The 17,591-nt window shown below is 56.1% G+C and overlaps 1 protein-coding gene across 3 annotated transcripts; it reads right to left on the bottom strand.

Moving 5' to 3' along the window:
- Positions 1 to 759: 759 nt before the first annotated feature.
- Positions 760 to 17,259, bottom strand: EPS8L3 (EPS8 signaling adaptor L3). Of its 3 annotated transcripts, none has more exons than XM_090025296.1 (20): positions 17,005 to 17,259; positions 14,408 to 14,469; positions 14,062 to 14,135; positions 13,916 to 13,980; positions 13,521 to 13,679; positions 12,672 to 12,821; positions 12,260 to 12,336; positions 11,711 to 11,787; positions 10,846 to 10,943; positions 10,240 to 10,354; positions 9,704 to 9,768; positions 8,806 to 8,880; positions 8,103 to 8,251; positions 6,863 to 6,986; positions 6,170 to 6,201; positions 5,069 to 5,150; positions 4,088 to 4,210; positions 3,680 to 3,765; positions 2,341 to 2,473; positions 760 to 1,127 (listed from the first exon to the last, which is right to left on the bottom strand). In XM_090025296.1, exons 2-20 carry the CDS (start codon positions 14,452 to 14,454, stop codon positions 1,110 to 1,112), a joined length of 1,749 nt encoding a protein of 582 aa, XP_089881422.1. In that variant the 5' UTR covers positions 14,455 to 14,469; positions 17,005 to 17,259; the 3' UTR covers positions 760 to 1,109. The 3 variants fall into 3 exon arrangements, with proteins under 3 accessions (XP_089881422.1, XP_089881423.1, XP_089881421.1); XM_090025297.1 differs by having other exon boundaries at positions 17,152 to 17,237; XM_090025295.1 differs by lacking the exons at positions 14,408 to 14,469; positions 17,005 to 17,259 and having other exon boundaries at positions 14,062 to 14,384.
- Positions 17,260 to 17,591: the final 332 nt, after the last annotated feature.

The following is a 17,591-nucleotide window of genomic DNA, read 5'->3' as shown; positions in this document are numbered from 1 at the left end:
AGCACCTGTGAGAACTGGGTATCTTTTCAGGGGCATTTTATCTCTGCAGGTGTAAGCCTGTCCTAGCATAGGGGAGAGACTTTGGACTTTGTTTTCTTGCTACTGAGGCTTTCTGTCCTACACAACTTTCACTATTGCACATCGGATCTCTGAATTTTTATAGGAGCCTTTCACCCCTGGGGGCTCAGGCAGCAGAAAGGACAAACTAGACCTGACAACTGGATTTCAACATGGTTTTTAAGTAGGTTGCATCTGCTTTTCCCTTTTGCACTCAGTATTAAGATAAGGAGCTCCCCCACTTTCTCTCCAAGGGGATGCTTCTTTCCTAAAGGAAGATTTGGTGGGGGTGGGCAATGCTCTCTGGTAAATAAGTGGGGATTTAATTTCTGGTAGTGGTAGGAAAGTGCTATGACTTATCACTGTGGTGGGGCCTACAGCAGCTTGCAAGAGCCACAGCTCAGCTCTGTACACTAAAGCACCATGTTGGTGCTGTGCCGTCATGCAGCCAGCCTTCAAGCAGGGTGCTGTCAGCTCCTTTTAGGGGTGATGCACAATATTCGCACTGTTTCAGTGTGCAAGCATCTACACAACTCACAAGGTAAGCCCAGGGACTTCAAATAGGAATGTATAGTGTCAAAAGCATTCTGACCTGCTGTGCTGTTTCTGATTTCTTTGCCACAGATTAACTGCTTTACTATTTCCCCTACCCCACAGTTGACAAATGAGTGAAAACTAAAAGCTGGTGTTTTCTGTTTTGGGGGGGGGGGGGGGTCTTAAAGGTTGAGAACCATTCGCTTATATGCTGGGGCAATGGGGCAGAACTTCTCTCTAGTTCTGGTATCTTAATAACAAGGGGAGATGACATGTCAGCAGCAGTCTCTGGCCTTAATGGAGGCCAAGGAGTGTCCTACACAGAATAGCCTGACAAAGATGAATCTCTAGCAATCACAAGCCTAACCTGCATGCAAGGGGAGGAGAAGCTATGTATAGAGTCCAAGGTGAGCAATAAAGTTGCTGATCTAGGCGAGATCTGCTATTGAGATGTCCCTTCTGGTCCTTGCAAGCCCCTTGACCTGTTGCAGCTGGCAGTGAGTGGCATAGGGAGCGTGCTACTCATGAGGGTTCATCTGCAACAAGGGGAAAAAAGAAGAGGTTATCAGAAGGCCCAGTGCAAAACCTCTGCTAAGGCCTAAGAGTAAAAGATGTGGATGTGTGCCCACCCTTGGGATCAGTGCAAGTAGGCTAGCACCAGTAATTCCCTAGTGGTTGCTGTGCCATCACTGCCAGTAGAACTGTGGGACTTGGACATCAACCTGTGTTCAAGTATTGGAAACCACTTTTTTTTGTGCACTTGAAACCTTGTCTACCTGAATGTTTACAGCTTTACAGACTTGGCTTTTCCTTTCTTCCCACCTTGTGTTTTGCCACAGCAATGAGAAAAGGACATGGAATAGACTGGGGGTTGGACTGGATAACCTTCTGAGGTCCCTTCCAACCCTAGGGGTTCATGGATGGACTAGGGGCGTCTTAGTTCCCTCTTTTTAACAAACTTAAAAAAACAAACCAGGTTTTAGTTAGTTAAGGTGAGCACCTTGTGGTCTCCACTGGCTTTTACCTGGAAACTGAGAGGGTCAGAGCACAGCCCTGCATATCTGCAGAAAAAAGCATGCTAAGGCTCAGGGGGAGAGTGGCACCCAGGTCCTCAAAGCTGTTAGGCCCCTGAGTCAATGTCCCTGAGGATCTAGGTCTGCGCACCTTGTGCAAGACCAGGAGGCCTGCTGGAGTACAGGATTGAGTGCATGTCTCCCAGGTCCTAAACCATTGCCCTAAACAGCTGAGGTCATGCAAAACTCATTTATTAACATACTGTGCATACATCTCTCCCTCTTCCTATCAGTCCTGGGCTGTAAGGTCCTTTCATCCTTCAAAGCAGGTATTGTTAACAGCTGCTGTCTGGCAAGGGCCCATTAGCAGGAATTATGATCTCTGCCCTGCTACTGCTTCACGCTCTGATCCTGGGCAAAGCATTTCTGGGGCAAGTGCTCTGACATGGGTCCAAGTCTTCAGGAAGCACAGGGGATCCCCTATGTCCACAGATATTGAGCAGCCTTTGGAAATGGAGCCTCACGTGTTGACTTGGACCCCCAACCAGAAGTACCCAAAATAAGGTATCTCTTGCAGGCTGTGGCCTTCCTGTTGGCTCAGCCTGGCATCTCTCTTGCCTGTCCTATGGGCCAGTCTACCTGGGCATTCACAGAGCCCCTCTGCACCCTGAGCAGGGTACTATTAGCTGGGGGCCTGTGTCCTGCCTTTACTGGAAAGTTTGCAGGGAAAACTCACCCCCAGGGAGGTTTTAACTGCTGAGAGCCTGAAGACGATGCGTCTCCAATCTTCTGGGCAGATGACTTTCAGTTCGTCCTGGCTCATCGCTAGCAGCTGGCGCCCTGTCAGCACACCCAGGGCCTTCACCGTGCTGTGGCAGAGAGCAAGGGAAGGGTTAGTAGGCCCCCACAGGAGGGGAAGAAGAGGGGAACGGACAGTATGGGGAAGGATGCTGTCTTCCTCAGCCCCAGCTATCAGTGAGACCCCTGAAAGAAGAGTACGGCCTGAGGTGTGAGGCCTCTCTGTTCTCACAACAAAAATGCGTGCAGGCCTGTCTGCCCCTGGGAAAATGCAGATGGACAAACAACATATATGAGAGAGTGGGAACAGCTGCGGCCTGTGATCCAGCACTGTTACAGGCCAGAAACCATGCTCAGCTCAGCTTGAGGGATACTGGCAATATTTGGGCTTGGGATGAGCAGCTGTGCTTCAGGGAGGTAAGGGCAAGGATTGCTGTTTGTCCTATGCTGCAGGTGGGGATGGGGGGGGAGCTGTATTTTGCTCCCGGGACTGACTAGCTTCCCTGGCTGCAAACTCCTTGTGCCAATGGCTCTTTGCTCAGGTGGGGAAAGATGGGGATATTCTTTTGGCAAAAACAGGTTCAGGAGGATTGCAGCATCTCCCATGCTCAATTTTCCTGCTGGGGTGGGGCTGGGAGTGAGGGGGGTATAGAAGGGATACTGGAAAAAGGAGCAAAACTATTTTGAAAAAGCCCAAAGAATCCCAGCTCTTGCAACTGCCAAAACCATGTCTCATTTGTCAATTGAAATGACTTTGTTTCCGAGTTCCTTTCAGTGTTACTGCAGTTCACTGAAGCAGTGGGAAGTGAAACTAAGCTTGGCTTCAGCCTGGAGCGGCAGTTTGCATTTCTCTATTTTCACTGCTGTGCCTGTTCTCAGTTGTCAGTGCCACCGTTGAACTGGAACGTCGGCTCCTTACATGGGCCCTGCTCCAGGCCTGACCCCTTGACGCACGTGACGGGGAAGCTGCCTGCAGAGCTGGTGCGTTTGCTGAACTGGGGCTCCAGGAGTTAGTAGGCATGAGGTGAACTGGCAGCTTCAGGATTGATGCTGGTGTGGGACCAGGGATAGAGCTGGGGGGGAGCTTGTTGCACCAGACACGGATTGTCCCTTGCTAGGGGATAGGACAAAAATGGCTTGTGGCTTTCAGCTTTCACCATCCACTTGCAAAGGCCTCTTGAGCCCAATCTCATTCCTTTTCAGGGTCCCTCTGTTTCTCCCTCCCCAGCAGGGCCTTAACAAAGAGGTTCTAGTGCTTAGGGATAGAGCCCACTTACATCCTGGAGAAGCCCTTGTCCTTCAGCCACTCGGTCACCTCTGCTGCTGTGGAGTTCAGCCTCAGGCTGGGGGGCTCTTGTGGACCCTGGATCCAAAAGAGAGGAAGGCATGGAGAGTCATGGTAAACACTGGTGCAAGCTAAACCACTGTCTCTGGGCAAAGGCAGATGCTACCCTCTGCTGTGCCCCTCACAGTGGCTGCCAGTATAACAGCTCTTTCTGTGTTAGTGGTCCCAGGACAAGACCCTCTATGCCAAGTCCGGTGTGGGCTGGGCAAAGGATGCACATGCTTGGCTGATAGGGAGGTTGTTTCCAAGCCTTCATCTCCCCTGTCGAAGCTCAAGAGCAAGGGCCTGGCTCTGGCACTGCAGCGCAGTTCAGTGCTGTGCTGGAGCAAGAAGGTCCCACCTGATTCATGCCATTCTCTCCCGCTGGTTCCTGATCTGCGGGAGCCAGGATGTTACTGGGGATGTAGCCTCTCTCGCCCATGCTGTTTTGAACGAACCACCACTTCTTCCGCTGGTCCAGCACCTGAGCCAAGGGACATGGGGCAGTCAAAAATCGGCCTGCATGAGCCCTGGCAGCAAGTGGGTGAAAGCTACTGTGTCCTGTTAACAGAGACCAGGGATCGTGCTGCTGCGAGCATGGTCACTGCATCTGACCCCCTTCCCCTGCCCAGAACAGAGACCTTCATTTAGTGCAAGGCCTAGCACATAATGCATCAGCCTGTGGGGTCCTCACATCCAGCCAACCTTGCCCATGATTGCAGCCATAGGATGGGAGTGTCACTTCCTTCCTACTCTGCCTGGGCCTCAGCGTGCTATTCTTGTGAGACCCAAACATGCATCACTAGTGAACAGGTGCTGCTGCGTGTCCTATCAGTAGGGTGACCATATGTCCTGTTTTAGCTAGGACAGTCCCAGATTCAGAAGCTGGTCCTGGCTGGCTGTCAGAATTTATAAAGGGTGTCTCAGAAACACAGGGGCACGAGGCGCAGTCTGGCAGGTGTGAGGTGGCAGTGCCCTGGATTTCTGTATGGTCAGCCTACCTGCCTGATTAAAATCCAGCTCCACTCCTGGACCCTGTGCCCATGGGCAAGAGCAAATCCTTTGCTGGCAGTACTTGTTCTGTTCATGTGCATGCCTATTACTTCTTGATAGGCAGCAATCTCAGCTCATTAGTCCAAGTGTCATGGTGCTTTTGACAGCCTGCCCATTTTGTGGTCTCCATTTGCTTTGACATACTAGCTGCCACCTTGCCTCCCTGACTATAAGGAGCACGGTGAAGGTGCACGGTGCCTTGCAGAGCGAGCACAGGGACAGGCCCATCCCCAGGCACCTGTGCTTCAGCTGTCGAGGTTTTGGCTGTGACAGTTTCTTGGTGCCTTACCTCCAGCATGTCTCCCTTCCTCACTGACAGCTCCTTGTGGTTCCTGGCCTCGAATTCGTACATGGCTTGCATGAGCACAGGTCTGGAAGGAGACCACAGCTGGAGTTAGTCACAGAACTGATCCATGGCTGCCTCTGGCTCCCTAGATCCCTAGTGAACCAGCTAGGAGAGCCACCAGCTCCAAATCTGCGTGGATTGGGAATGCTGCTCATTTCAAAGGAGTCCCTCTAGTTTTGCACGCATCTGTCCTGCTGTTGATGCCCCCAGAGGGTTTTATTCACATGCACCTTTGGGTGCTGAGTACCTCAATTCTCCTGTGCCCCTGTGGGGATGGAGGGGGTGCTCCCAGCACAGTAGGTGCTTGCCAGGTGCAGTGCTGGTTACTCCTGGGAGAACAGTTGATTGCTACCCTGAAAGGCTTATGGGGGAAGTGCACACACCTGGGGCTGCCCAGAGCAGTGCCACAGACACAGAGGGGAGCAGCAGGCTGGCATGCACCCCTGGGCCACAGTGCGGCCAGGAAAGGTGACCCACTCTTAGTGTGCATGGGAGTTGAACAGCTTTATTGTTCATCATTGAGGCAATTCTCCTCCTGTGTCCAGCGGGTCGGACCTTGTCAAGAAGCTCCTCCTCATCTCACACACACTCTTTCCCCTCTCCTGCTTTGACACAGCATGTCCTGCTGGGCCCCAGGGCAGATGGAGGCCCCTGCCTTCATTGCCTTTCCTGTGCTGCAGCAGGCTGGGCCCTGCATGTCCAACCATAGAGGCTCTGTACAGGTTGCCCCTGTCCCTGGAGGCATATTGCTTTCTGCCCTGCAGCAGATACTCCAGCCCATGTGCACCGGTGTACATGTGTAGTGCATGCAGATGAACACTTGGAGGAAAGGGGATCTAGGGAACCAGGGCTGTGTCCCAGTATATTCCCAGTGGTCCCAGTATATTCCACGCCACGTGTTCTCTGCCCTTCTCCATCCAGGGCCCTGCCCTGCTTCTGTTCATTCATGCGTGCTGATGTTCACAGGATTCACATCCCCACAGGGCACAGAAAATCCCTTTATCAGGTTACTAGCAGTACCACTGTGGGGACAGGCACATGTACCTGATTGAGTAGTAGCCCTGGCTGTCTTCAGACTGTTGCAAGGAGAGAGAACACACATGCTTTAGTTGCATACAAGGATACATCTGGAAAACTGCTTGTGCAGTGAAAGTGCTTCCCAGCATCACTGATGTCACATGCAGACACCACATAGCAGGTATGAGCCCAGTGTCTTCTGCTGGGGAAGTACAAGCCTGCAGCTCTGAGCTACAGAAGAGTCTTGCCTAGCGGTTAGATGGAGGCAGTAGTATTCAGGCATGCAGCACAGTACAGCGAAGCAGGCATTGGGAAGCAAGTGCATTGTATATATTCAAACACATCCTTGGGGAGCGCAGCCCTTTCCCAGAGACTCGGCACATGTCTATACCACTTCCATGGTCCTCCTGAGTTTGCTGCCAGGAAAGAGGGCCCCTCGCTCACTCCTGCTGTCAGCATTGGACCCAAAAACAAGGCAGGGAAGCCCTCGCTCCCAAGCATGGTGGAGACGGAGCGCTTAAGAGTCAGGCGGTTGGGGGATGCCTGCAGGGTGGCAATGCTGCCTCCTTTCTGGACCACAGGGGTGCTCGAGCTCTGTGCAGACATACCTTCCCTGGTAGGTCACAGCCTGCCATCGGCCTACTGCTTGTGCTGGAGAGAAGCAGAGGGGCAACAGCAGGGCATCCGAGACAGAGCAAGGAATTGAGCCAGCAAACTCACCTGCTCCGTGGGGGTGGGGGTGGGGGTGGGGTGGGGGTTCTCCCGGGCTGGCAAGGGAGGCACCCACTCATCTGAGAAGGTGGGGAAGTAGGTAGGCACGGACTGTCCATTGGGGTACTCTGCCCTGTTGGGGGAAGAAGAAAGCAGGTGCCACCTTCCTTCAAATATTCATCCCAAATGGAGACGCAGTGAGCAGGAGCCAGGCTCGCTGAGCACAGCACACAGGGTCTCCCCAAAGAGCAGGGAGACCCATGGGCAAGTCAAGTCCAGCAAAAGTATCTTGGGACAAAGGCAAGTTCTAGCTCTGCTGTCCAAGTGGGCCTGGGGAGCTCAGCCAATAAAGTAACAGGTGGTCTCCGTTTCTCCTTGGAGGGTTTGGGTTCAAACCCAGCTCTAGCTGGCACCCTTGAGCTGGGTGGCATTTACCAGAATGCCCTCACCAGCCGATTCTCCTGCAGCAGGATACTGAGCAGAAGTGGGCTGTTTGTCTCAAAAGAAGCATGGAAGAACAACAAAGCAGTTGAATTGGGGCAGAATATGTTTCCCACTATCCTTTGCTACATGGGATGTTTGTGTGTTTTGCTTCAAAATGACATCCCAGTTGGGTTTGCTGTGGTTTCATATTCTAGAATATGCAGCAATACCAGTCAGAAGTGGAGGAAAGCTTTTTGACTGCATGGACATGGGCCCCAAACAGCCTTTGATGGAACTGGAGTTTCAGGGAGCTGGACAATGCTTTGAATCAGAATGGAAGAAGTCTGAACTGGCAGCGTGCACCCTGCGGTGGAAACACCCATCCCCACAGCGCTGGTAGAAACACGTTCTGCCTCGCGTCCGGTGTTCGCTTGGAATAAGCCGATGGCCCCAGGGTCAGTGCCCTTGTCACAGAAGCTGTCCCTCCTGCCTTGTTGGCAGCCACACTGGACAGCCCAAGGAGCGAATGGGAAATGGATGCCAAGTACCTATCTCGGCCACAGCCAAGGAAGTTCACAGGGTGGGGAGCTCGCTTTGCTATTGCCTGTGGACTTCAACGTTAAAAATCGCCTTTGCATTGGAGGAGGCTGCCAAGGATTGGAGTGGGAGTTACAGCTCTATCCTTGCTCACAGCCCTACCAGGGAAAGCAACACCCATGGGACACAGGTTTCATCTGGCTGCTCCTCTCCCTGCCTGCCACCCCAGCGTGTCTCACTGTTTGGCAAAGCTGAGCCCTTGATCACCAAGCTCTGGGCCCCCCCCCACCTCGTCAGGGTCCAAGCCTTTCCAAGCGTCTTCCAGGTGGCACGATCCTCTCCCTCCAAACTCTCTTCCAGCAGGTCAATGGCTTCCTTGGTCAGCAGAGGCGAGATAGTGGAGGACGCCAGGTCAGACCAGGGGCAACTGGATATAGTCTGTATGTGGAGAAGACAGGGAGGAAAAAGTTGGTTCAGCTCAATATCACCTGCTGCTGCTGCTGCTCTCTTCTCCTGCACGATTATATTGTTCACTGAAGGAGCTACTGGTCCCCTGGGCTGGGTCTTGGGTGCCTTGTCCCACTCTGTGATGAGGGTATAGGATGCAGCATGTGTTAATGATGGGCCTTTGCAGGACCAAGGAGACAAGCCTAGGGGACAGCAGGGTCCTGCCTTTGGGTGGTTTTGTACCGGGGCAGTGCTGCTAGTCTTTCTGTGCCAGTCTGGGGGGACTTGACCCTTGGGATCAGACGCTTTTCGTTGCATTCAGCAAGCTGGACGCAGCTCCTTGGAAGCCCATGAGCTTGGCACCAGTCACAGGCCTGCCCTGCTCTCAGCTCCCCACAGAGAACAGCCTATACTAGGCATGCTGCTGCTAGGAGGAGACCAAAGCATGTCCCCCGTGTTCTTCAGCCTGCCCACGGCTCCGAGACCCTCACAAACTTCCACCTCCCAGAAAAGCGCCCTGCTGACGAGAAGCTCCCCACACTCACAGAGGACAGGATGGAGAAGAGGAGCCGGAGCAGTTCCGGGGCATTCGGGTCCTGCAAAATTAGCTTCAGCTTCCCCTGGATATGGAGAAAAATTGAAAAGCAAGGGCAGTACTTAGTGGTGGTCTTGGCCCTCCTCTCCCTGCACAGCATAGCTCAGCTCCTGCGGAGGCTAGTGCATGAAGCAGAGATGGTGCAAACTTCCCTGCTGCTGGGGCTCTGCAACAAGCATGCACAGCCTGCCAGGGCACGGTGCCATTGGTCTCAGATCCCTGCAGAGGACCCTGCTTGCTCCATAGAAGGGAGGGTCTAGCCCTGAGCTGGCAGAAGCCCCAGGGCACTGTCATGGCTTGGGCACCCCCTGCCTGCACGAAGGGCCAGACCAGGGCACATAAAGTGGGCTCCAGCACTAGCAAATGGAGCTCATGGGGATGGTAGTGCAAGATCAGGCCTTGCTGGTCCATCAGCCCTCCTGCTGCCTGCAGCAGAGCAGAGCATAGTGCTGTTTGCCTGCTAACTGCTGCCAGAAATGTCTCCCTAATTTCTGTGCTGGGCCCCGGCAGTGGTCTGGGTCCCATGGCACTGCCAGGAAGCTGTGGTTTTGTCATGCTGAACCTGCCTTGTTTCGCTCACTAAGCAGATCCCCTGGAGCGCCTGCACCCCTGGACTGGGACACATGGGACTGACTGGGCATGTAGGAACCCTCCTAGAGGCCTTTATACTGCACTCCTCTCCATGTGGCCCCCGTTGGACTGGTGCCCTCTGCTAACTGGGTCAGGCTGTGCCAGGGCTGTGTCTGCGGACACACAATGGGCTCTGTGTCCTGCTGCCCGGGGAGCTCTACGCTAGGGGCTGGAGCAGTGGAGGAGGGCTCCTGGCCTGCCTGCCCAGCCAGACCTACCAGGAGGTTGCAGGCATATTTGATCTTCCGGAAGCAGGCCTGGTACTCGAGCTCCGGGAGCAGCACTGCAGGGACAGAGAGAGGATGGACTGGATGGAGCCCTCTGCCTCGGTTCTGGGCTCTGGTACCCCCGTCCCCAGTGCTGCAGTGCACAGACCGACAGGCATGGACACGGTTTGGCCTCCCCACCCTACCAGCTCCCCCAGTGCATAGCTCCTTTCTAAGAGATGGAGCCCGTCTGTCTGCCCACGCATCCCCTGCCTCCTTGGTGCCTCGGCCCAGATCTCCGAGGCTGCCACTCTCCCTCCCCTCCTCCTCCCAGCAGCTGAGATCAGCGGGTAGCTCTGGGCATGGCTCTGGAGACAGCAGAGGCGGGGAGGCTGGACACCTGGCATTGGTGAGCAGCCCAGACCCTGCGGGACACACCTGTAGGAGCTGTGCCCAGGCACCCAGCTCCATACCTGAGGTTAATGCTTGGCCTGAGTTCTTGCCCACTAATCCCTGTGGAGCCCTCCTGCCTCCTGGCCTCCTCTCACCTCCTTTGTGCTTGCCTTTCTTCTTTGTCTTCTTTTTGGTGTTCAGTGAACCACTTGCCTCCTTCACCTTCTCCATGAACAGCTCGATGTCGTTCAGCACGTGGTTCAGAATCTCCTGCAGGCACAGACCCACCCGCCACGTAAGGGGCCTCCGGCCAGGAGATGCCATCTGCCCTTCCCAGCCCTGAGCTCTGGGATCCTGCCAGGGCATAGGGGCCGGGGCAAGGTCTGTCTCCAGCACCCTGGGGTCTATCGGCTGAAGACCAGCCCAGGGACTATGTGGTGGTTGATGCTGCTGCCAACCTGCAAACCTTTGAGGTCAGCTCAGCCCTTCTCCTGATGGTTCCTCCCATGAAGGGTGGCCTCTTGGGGCCTGCCAGGACACCCCTGAAATCTGCTTTCACCTGGGGTCCAAGCCAGCACCACAGACCTTGAGGTTCAGAAGCAGTTTGACGTTTTGGTGCATCTCACCCAAACCAGAATGAGCTCTGACCCACTGCTCCCACCCTGGGGAGCTGCTTCAGAGCCCCCCGGGCACTGAGGGCCCATACAAGGCTGCTGCCAGCACAGGGCAGCGTGGTGGGGGAGAGAAGGCAGGGCGCTTACCGAATCTCTGTCCAAGTCCTCCTGTTTCTGCCTTCTGTCATCCATCCATTCTGGCTGATCTCTCTGCTTCGGGTAGTAATGCTGGTCAAATGCAGGTGCTGCAATGCCCCGTATAAGGAGGTGCTCAGCCTGCAACTCAGCCTGAGACCCACTTGCAGGTAGTCAGCAATTCAGAGTCTGCCTGGCTGGGATCCAGTTGCAAGTGATGAGGCGGGAATGGGGGTGGAGCTGCAGAGGGGCTTAAAAGCTTCAGGAGCAGAGTGCAAAGGGGGAGGGAAGGCTTCTTAGGGTCTGGCTTTTGTAGGGGCAGGTTTTTCCTCATGGAAAACAAATGGCCTGGAAACCCAGAACATAGGGTGGGCTGGCCTTGGGAAGGAGGAAGCCAGGTGAATGATCTACTTATACTGCAGGGCATCACAGTGGGAGTTTGCATCTGCTCCTGATGTGCTGTTGCTGTCTCATCCTTCCTTATACTACCTCCCCATCCTGCCGGAGCCTCTCCCAGCATTTCCCAGACCTCCTGAGTTTCATAGGGACCCTGCCCCAATTTCCTAGCTATGGAGAAGGAAAGGAGACGGATTCTGGGAAGTGACTTGCCTGCACTGATACAGCAACACAGTGGCCAGGCTGGGAATGGGACCCAGGAGTCCAGAGTCCAACTTGCGCTGCCTACCACTTCTCCCTCTCAATCCCTCATGCTGTGTTTCCCTTGGCCTGTGTACCCTGACCTCCCTCTCCTGCCCATACTAATCACTGGCTCCCTCCTTGGCGTGCATGGGTCTAACTCTCCTGGTGTGCAGGCCCCTTTACCAAAGTCCGTGGAGGGCAAAGAATACCATGGGGACTCCTGGTTTTTGCCACCCACCTGGTTGTGGGGGACCACAAGGATCCTGGATGCTGTGGACGGATCTCTGCTGGGACAGCATGGTCTCCAAGCTGTTCCTGGGGAAAGGCAACAAGGGAACGAGCTTGTGGCTGGCTTTCTCGGACCACTGCTTTGTGGAGGGGTGAGAGGACAAACCCTGCTCTCTGGGGGACGAGTTTTCCTCCAAGAAGAAGGGAAGACCCACGGGGAGGGCATGGTCCCACCACCACCTCGGGACAGGGTTGGGGGAATGGATGCCACCTCCAAGGGGTGTTTGGGACTCCCCAGTGCACAGAAGCACCAGGGGTTGCCGTCTGGACCTGGGTCATGGTCAATCCAATGTGGTCTGTGCAAAGTGGGGAATAGCGCTGGGACTTTCCGTGGGTTCCTCCCTGGAAAACCAGGGTAGGGGTGAAGGGGTGTTAAATGCCCAGCTGGGAGTCCGGGGATGGCTGTCTGGGATAAGCCTGGGAGTGCCCCCATGGGAGGCAGGCTAGGGGGCCTGTCACCTCCTGGTATCCCCTGGAGGCAGGCGCTCTATGCCATTACCTCAGCACGTGCTGGTTTTCCAGTTCACTCTTCCACTCCTTGACGGCCTTGTCCAGGTTGCTTTTCATCAGCTCGGCCTGATGGGATGGGAAGAGCAGCAGGGCAGAGCCATGAGTCCCCTAGCATGGCGCAATCCCTTGCCCTCAGCTGGCACTGCACAGCCCCTAGGAACCTCCGACCAGCTGGGAGAGACCCTCTGGCTTCCTGCCCCAGGACTGTCAATCCCTGCCGCTGTGAGACTCTCCTGGCAGTTGTGGGGCACCGACACGCAGTCCTGACTCCATCCAGTAGACAGCAACTCATACCCCTTTGTCTAAGCCCACCCCAGCAAATCTCCCAGTCCCCCTGGGGTTCCCTTAGCTGTTGCCCTCCCCCAGAGGCGGCACAGGGTGGCAGTGCCCGTGCAGCTCACCCCGCTCTGCGTGCACTGGAAGAGGAGGATGCTGATCTCTTGGTGGCTCCTGTCCTTTACGGTGATGGCCAGGATGGAGTCGTAGGTGCAGCTGTCCAGGACGGCCGTGCATCTCAGGACGCACTCCAGGGGGAAGCTCTCCAGCTCGTCCTGCAAGGGCCCCGCCAGCAGGAGGGAAGAAGTCAGCAGCACCGTGGGGGCTCTCTGCTCTGCCTCAGGTGGGAGCCCCGTGTCCCTCCCAGGTGGCAGACATCAGGACACACAGGGTGAAGGAAAAGGGCTATGTTTGCTCACTGCCCCCAAGTGAGCAGTGGCCCACTGGGAGAAGGGGTGCGGGATAGGGAAGAGAAAACATGTTTAGCCTAAGTACTACTTGCCATCAGCAGCCTGGAGCTGCGCTAATGGTGGTGGCAGTGACAGAAAACTACCAGCAAAATTGCTAGGGAGACAGCGCAGGCAGAGAGGTTTGCTGCGCAGGCTACGGCTGCCATCTGCAGAAGGTGCGAGAGGCAGAAATCTGGTGCACAGCAGCTCTGAGCAGCCCGGCAGGGCTGGGGTGCTGTTCCTGCCTCAAACACCGGCTGCGTCTGAAAAACCAGCGGTGTGTGATGGAGGACATGGCCTGCGGCTGAGGCACAGTGGGTGGCAGAGCTCAGCTGCCAGCTGACAGGGGCAGTTAGCTCAGGGCTGTGAGGGGTGTTGGCTTGCTCTGGGGGTGATGAACTGGGAAACAAAGCAAAGTCACAAGACAGTCTCCCATGTCCTGGTCTTGGGTAAACTGAGGCATGTGGTGGCGGGGGTGGGAGGGGAGGGGAGAGCCCGATGGGGAGGAAGGAGGCCCGCACGCACCTTGCTCTCAATGTCGCTCAGCAGCAGCTCGTGGTCCTTCACCTCCAGGATCATGTCCTGTCCCCAGACCCGGCCCTGCGCCTCCATCATCTTCAGCCGCATGATGCAGTCATCCACGTTGCGGATGTCCTTGGAGTCCACGTGGAGCGTGAGGAGGTGCTGGGGACCCAAAGCACAGCACCCAGTGACCTTTCTGGGTCCCCTGCCCCAGCATGCCAGCTCTGCGACCCCAGAGGGCAGGCAGCCAAGGGCTGGGCTGGGGCACACCACATCATCCACCGGCTATTCGGAGGGAGGTAGCATCGTGGCATGGGGTATGTGGCATGAGGCTGGGCTTAGCCCTGGGCAGCCTCTGCCTGTGCAGCAGGGGAAGAGGGTGCTTGGGCTTTGCCAACCTCAACGTAGTGCCGGAGGTCCCATTGCTGCTTCAGCACAGAGAGAGCGTAGTTCTTGCGCTGGTCTGTGGGGGAAAGAGAGGTGTGAAAGTTGGGGGCTGTGAAGGCAGGTGGAAGGAGGGGAGGGGAGGGAGGGCTGCTCTTACGGTAGATGGCTTTGCTGCTGGGCCTGGACATGCTGTTGGACCTGCTGAGGTCGGGGCTGCCACGGCCAAGCTTGCTGTGGAGAAGAGACAGGCAGACAAATCGGTAGACATGTGGCTCAGGACCTCTGTCTGGTGGCTCAGGAACCGACTTCCCCATCCCTCCCTTCTTCCTGCCTGGCACTGGCATGCATCGGCTGGGTGGGGGTAGCTGGGGTCAGCTGGCTTTCAACCCCTTTTAGAAGGGGAGGAGAAGTGGGAGCAGGGACAGGGAGTGTATGGGTGACCACAGTAGGGGCATCCCAGTATCCCCTGGGGGACCCCGAGCCCAAGAGAAACAGGCACTCACTTGGAGAGTGGAGGCTGCATCCGGCGGCCAAAGAGATCCGTCGTCATCTTGCAGAACAGGCCCTGCCAGTGGCCACATCAGAGCATGTGTAGGCCCAGAGTACTTGTACCTCCCGCCCACCCATGCAGTGCACCTGCGGGTGGGTGCACGCACTGCATGCAGACATGAAGTGTGTGTATAAAGTGCCTGTACATATTGCACACCCAGCCTGGCCATGCATGGAATGCCACATACAGTGCGTGCTCTGATGCGTGTACCAAGTGGATGCACATGCAGAGAGTGTGTCTGCCACGTGTGTGCACATACAGATGTGCCTGTAAACTTGCTCGTACAATGGGGCTACAGGGCCACAAATGTACATGTACTTTCACACACGCACTCATGTGCCCAGGGCTCTCGTTCACTTTCACAGGGACCTGCCACAGGAGGGAGCAGCAAGGCAGCTGGAGGGATTGAATGGTGCCAAAAGCAGAGGGACGGGGACCTGGTTTCCCTATCAGAGAAGCCCTGCCTTGGAGAGACAGCAAAGGAGGCTGTACATCACAAGGGGGCTCAATAATGACCCTCCCTTCTCTGCCCTGTACCCCCCCGACCCTACCCTGCCCTGGCACAGCCTGGAAACCCCTGTTGCAGGGAATGGGTGTTTCCAAAGAGGGAGGTTTGAATGCCCAGGGACACACACTGGCTGAATCTCGGGCGGTTAGTGGGGAGCTGGCGAAGCGAGCTGGCTATTTAGCCTTGGCTGCAGGGGCCCAGCTAGACTGGTTCACTCAACTGTTCCCCAGGGCCCTTTCCTATAATGCTGCCCTTGGCCGCTCTCTGGAGCTGGAGGGGGCACTGCCCAGCCAGCCCTCTAGTCGGTTCAGCCCCTTCCACCTCTCCCAAAACAAAACCACAGGGCCCCGCTCGCCAGTGCAGAGGCCGTCCCCGGGGCGGGCGGCAGCAGCTCGAACTCAGCAGAGTGCTTGCTTTTCTCCATCCACGGCAGCAGGTTCCTCTCGAATGAAACCTGTGGCTAATGCACATTGTTGCGGCTAAATCATTTCCTTCCCCTCCGCCCTTGCCTCCCCGCAAAATCTCCTTCTCCAACCTGGACTGTTTCCTTTAGACATTGAAATGGAGCATTTCCATCTCTCTGACCTCGGCACAGCCTTTAGTTAGAAATGGGCTTCAGCTTTTACTTTTAAAAAGCCCCAGAAAGAAAGGAAGCATTGGGGGCTGGCGCTTGTACATGTGACGGGGGTTTAGTCCTTAGGCTTGCATTCTGCGCCCCCTCAATTGAAACAGTGGGGTTTTATTTTTCTGTCACTGTTACGGTGAGAGGCCTGATTCTTTTTTTTTTTTTTTTTTCCCAACAGAGCCAGCCTGTGGCCAAGGGCCAACCTGTTGGGGTCCAAGCAGCCCCTGCGCTGTGGGGGTCCCAGTCTCTCCTTCCATGTTGGCGGCATCCCCTAGGGCCACCTGGGTGGGCTGCTAGTGGGCCGGGTGCTACCCCAGCTTGGAGGCAGCATGCAGCCTGACCCAACTCTTCCCCGATACTGAACTACACCGGGATATAGTTTAGTTTGGAACAAGGCAAACTCATTTAAAACCCCCACAACTATTGCACGTGTCCAGTGTGGTGCCATTAAGCCGCACGCAGTGACATGTTCGTCATGTGTGCATGGTAATGGCGTCATATGTACAAGCACCCGCGGGAAGCCCAGTGCCCTGCTCCGCCTGCAGCAACGCTGGCCTCTGACTTTTCTGAAGCACAAAGAAAAACAACTTTTTGCCTGGCCCGTTGCTCCGCTCTCGTCCACGAGATGGTGCCACGTCCCTTCCCCTGCCTGGCTCAGAAGCTGTGGCCCCTATAGCCCTGTTGCTGCAATGGGGCAGAGACACGTCCCAGCTGGCTTCCCACCAGCTAGCTGCACACTGTGGGCAGTAGAGCGGAGGGTGCCCAGAAACCCGTGCAAGTTGGAGAGCCCACCTGTGGCGAGGAGCTGCCACGGCTGCCCTGCCAGCAGTACCTGAGCCAGCCATGGGGAAGTTTATGCTCCAATGCATAGACTTCCCCTTTGAGATAGGGCCTGGGTATGATCTGCCACGATTGCCTGTGTCCCATGTCACCAAGGTCTAGTCTGTGCTTGCACTTTGATCTAGGCTCTGCCCTTCCCTGCTCCATCCCCTTCCACTAAGTGGTCCTAGTTGTCAGACAAGCCCCTGGGCTTGGTCCTGCTCTTTCCTAGCTCGCTGCCGCCCTGCAGCCACAGCTCGCGAGCCAGCACCTGGAAGCTAATGGCGTCACAGGCAATGCTGCCATCTTGAAGATTCAGACTTTCCCTGTTGGGCTTGTGTTACAGAGAAAGGGAGGCAGTCCCCCTGGTCTGAGCACGCCGAGGGGCGTTTCCCCTTATTAACTGCCTGCCCCATTCCCTGGCAGCTCCTCACCACCCCCCAGGGCCCGTTCCTGCCGGGCCCCGGGGGAGGCTCTCTCTCAAACCCCCTCCTGGTAGCCGGCACTGAACTGAACCGGCCCGCTGCTTTGTTCCCCTTTTCTCCGTGCCTGGAGCAGGGGCTTTGCCTGCGCTCAGAGGGTCCCGCGTGCCTGTTACCTGGCAGCTGGTCAGAGCGGTGGGTCTTCCTAGTCCCCGAGCAGGTGATCACAAGGGCATTCCTTGCAGGTGGGAGTCAGGGCGGGGGCCAGCTGTGGTTGGGAGAGGTCTGGCTCCGATCGCAGGCTTTGATGTCTGGAGGCTTACCTGCCCGGTAACTGGACCCGGGGGGAGCGAGTCGCAGGGCAGCAGAGCAGGAAGAGCGAATCTCTGCAGTCTGTCTGGTGCGTGACTCTGGGGCCACACCTATTGGCCTTTGGTCTCTTGTACTTGTGCAGAAACCAAACCAGGCGGATTCTGCTGACGTGCAGCGGGGCTGACCCACGGCTGGTCCCCACCCAGGCACCGCAGCGTAGCTGGAGCTTGAAATCCCTGCCCGGCTCTGCCACCACTACTGATCTACTGCCCCTGCCCAGTCCTCCTGATGACCACAGCTCCTCTGCCGAGAGAGTCCTGCCTGGCCTCGCTCCCTGCCCTCCAGCTCTCCCTCCTCTCCCCAAATGAGGCTCCTTACCTGCCCTGTGAATCCCACTCTGCTCTGCTCTTCCTGCCCTGGCTCTTTCCTCAACGCCTGCTAGTTCAGGAAG

The sequence above is a fragment of the Crocodylus siamensis genome, chromosome 13 (genome assembly GCF_052110815.1).
Source record: "Crocodylus siamensis isolate JL-2025a chromosome 13, ASM5211081v1, whole genome shotgun sequence".
In the NCBI taxonomy this organism is placed as follows: domain Eukaryota; kingdom Metazoa; phylum Chordata; order Crocodylia; family Crocodylidae; genus Crocodylus; species Crocodylus siamensis.
Note: the sequence above shows the minus strand (reverse complement) of the source record. Positions and strands in the feature narration are given on the sequence as shown.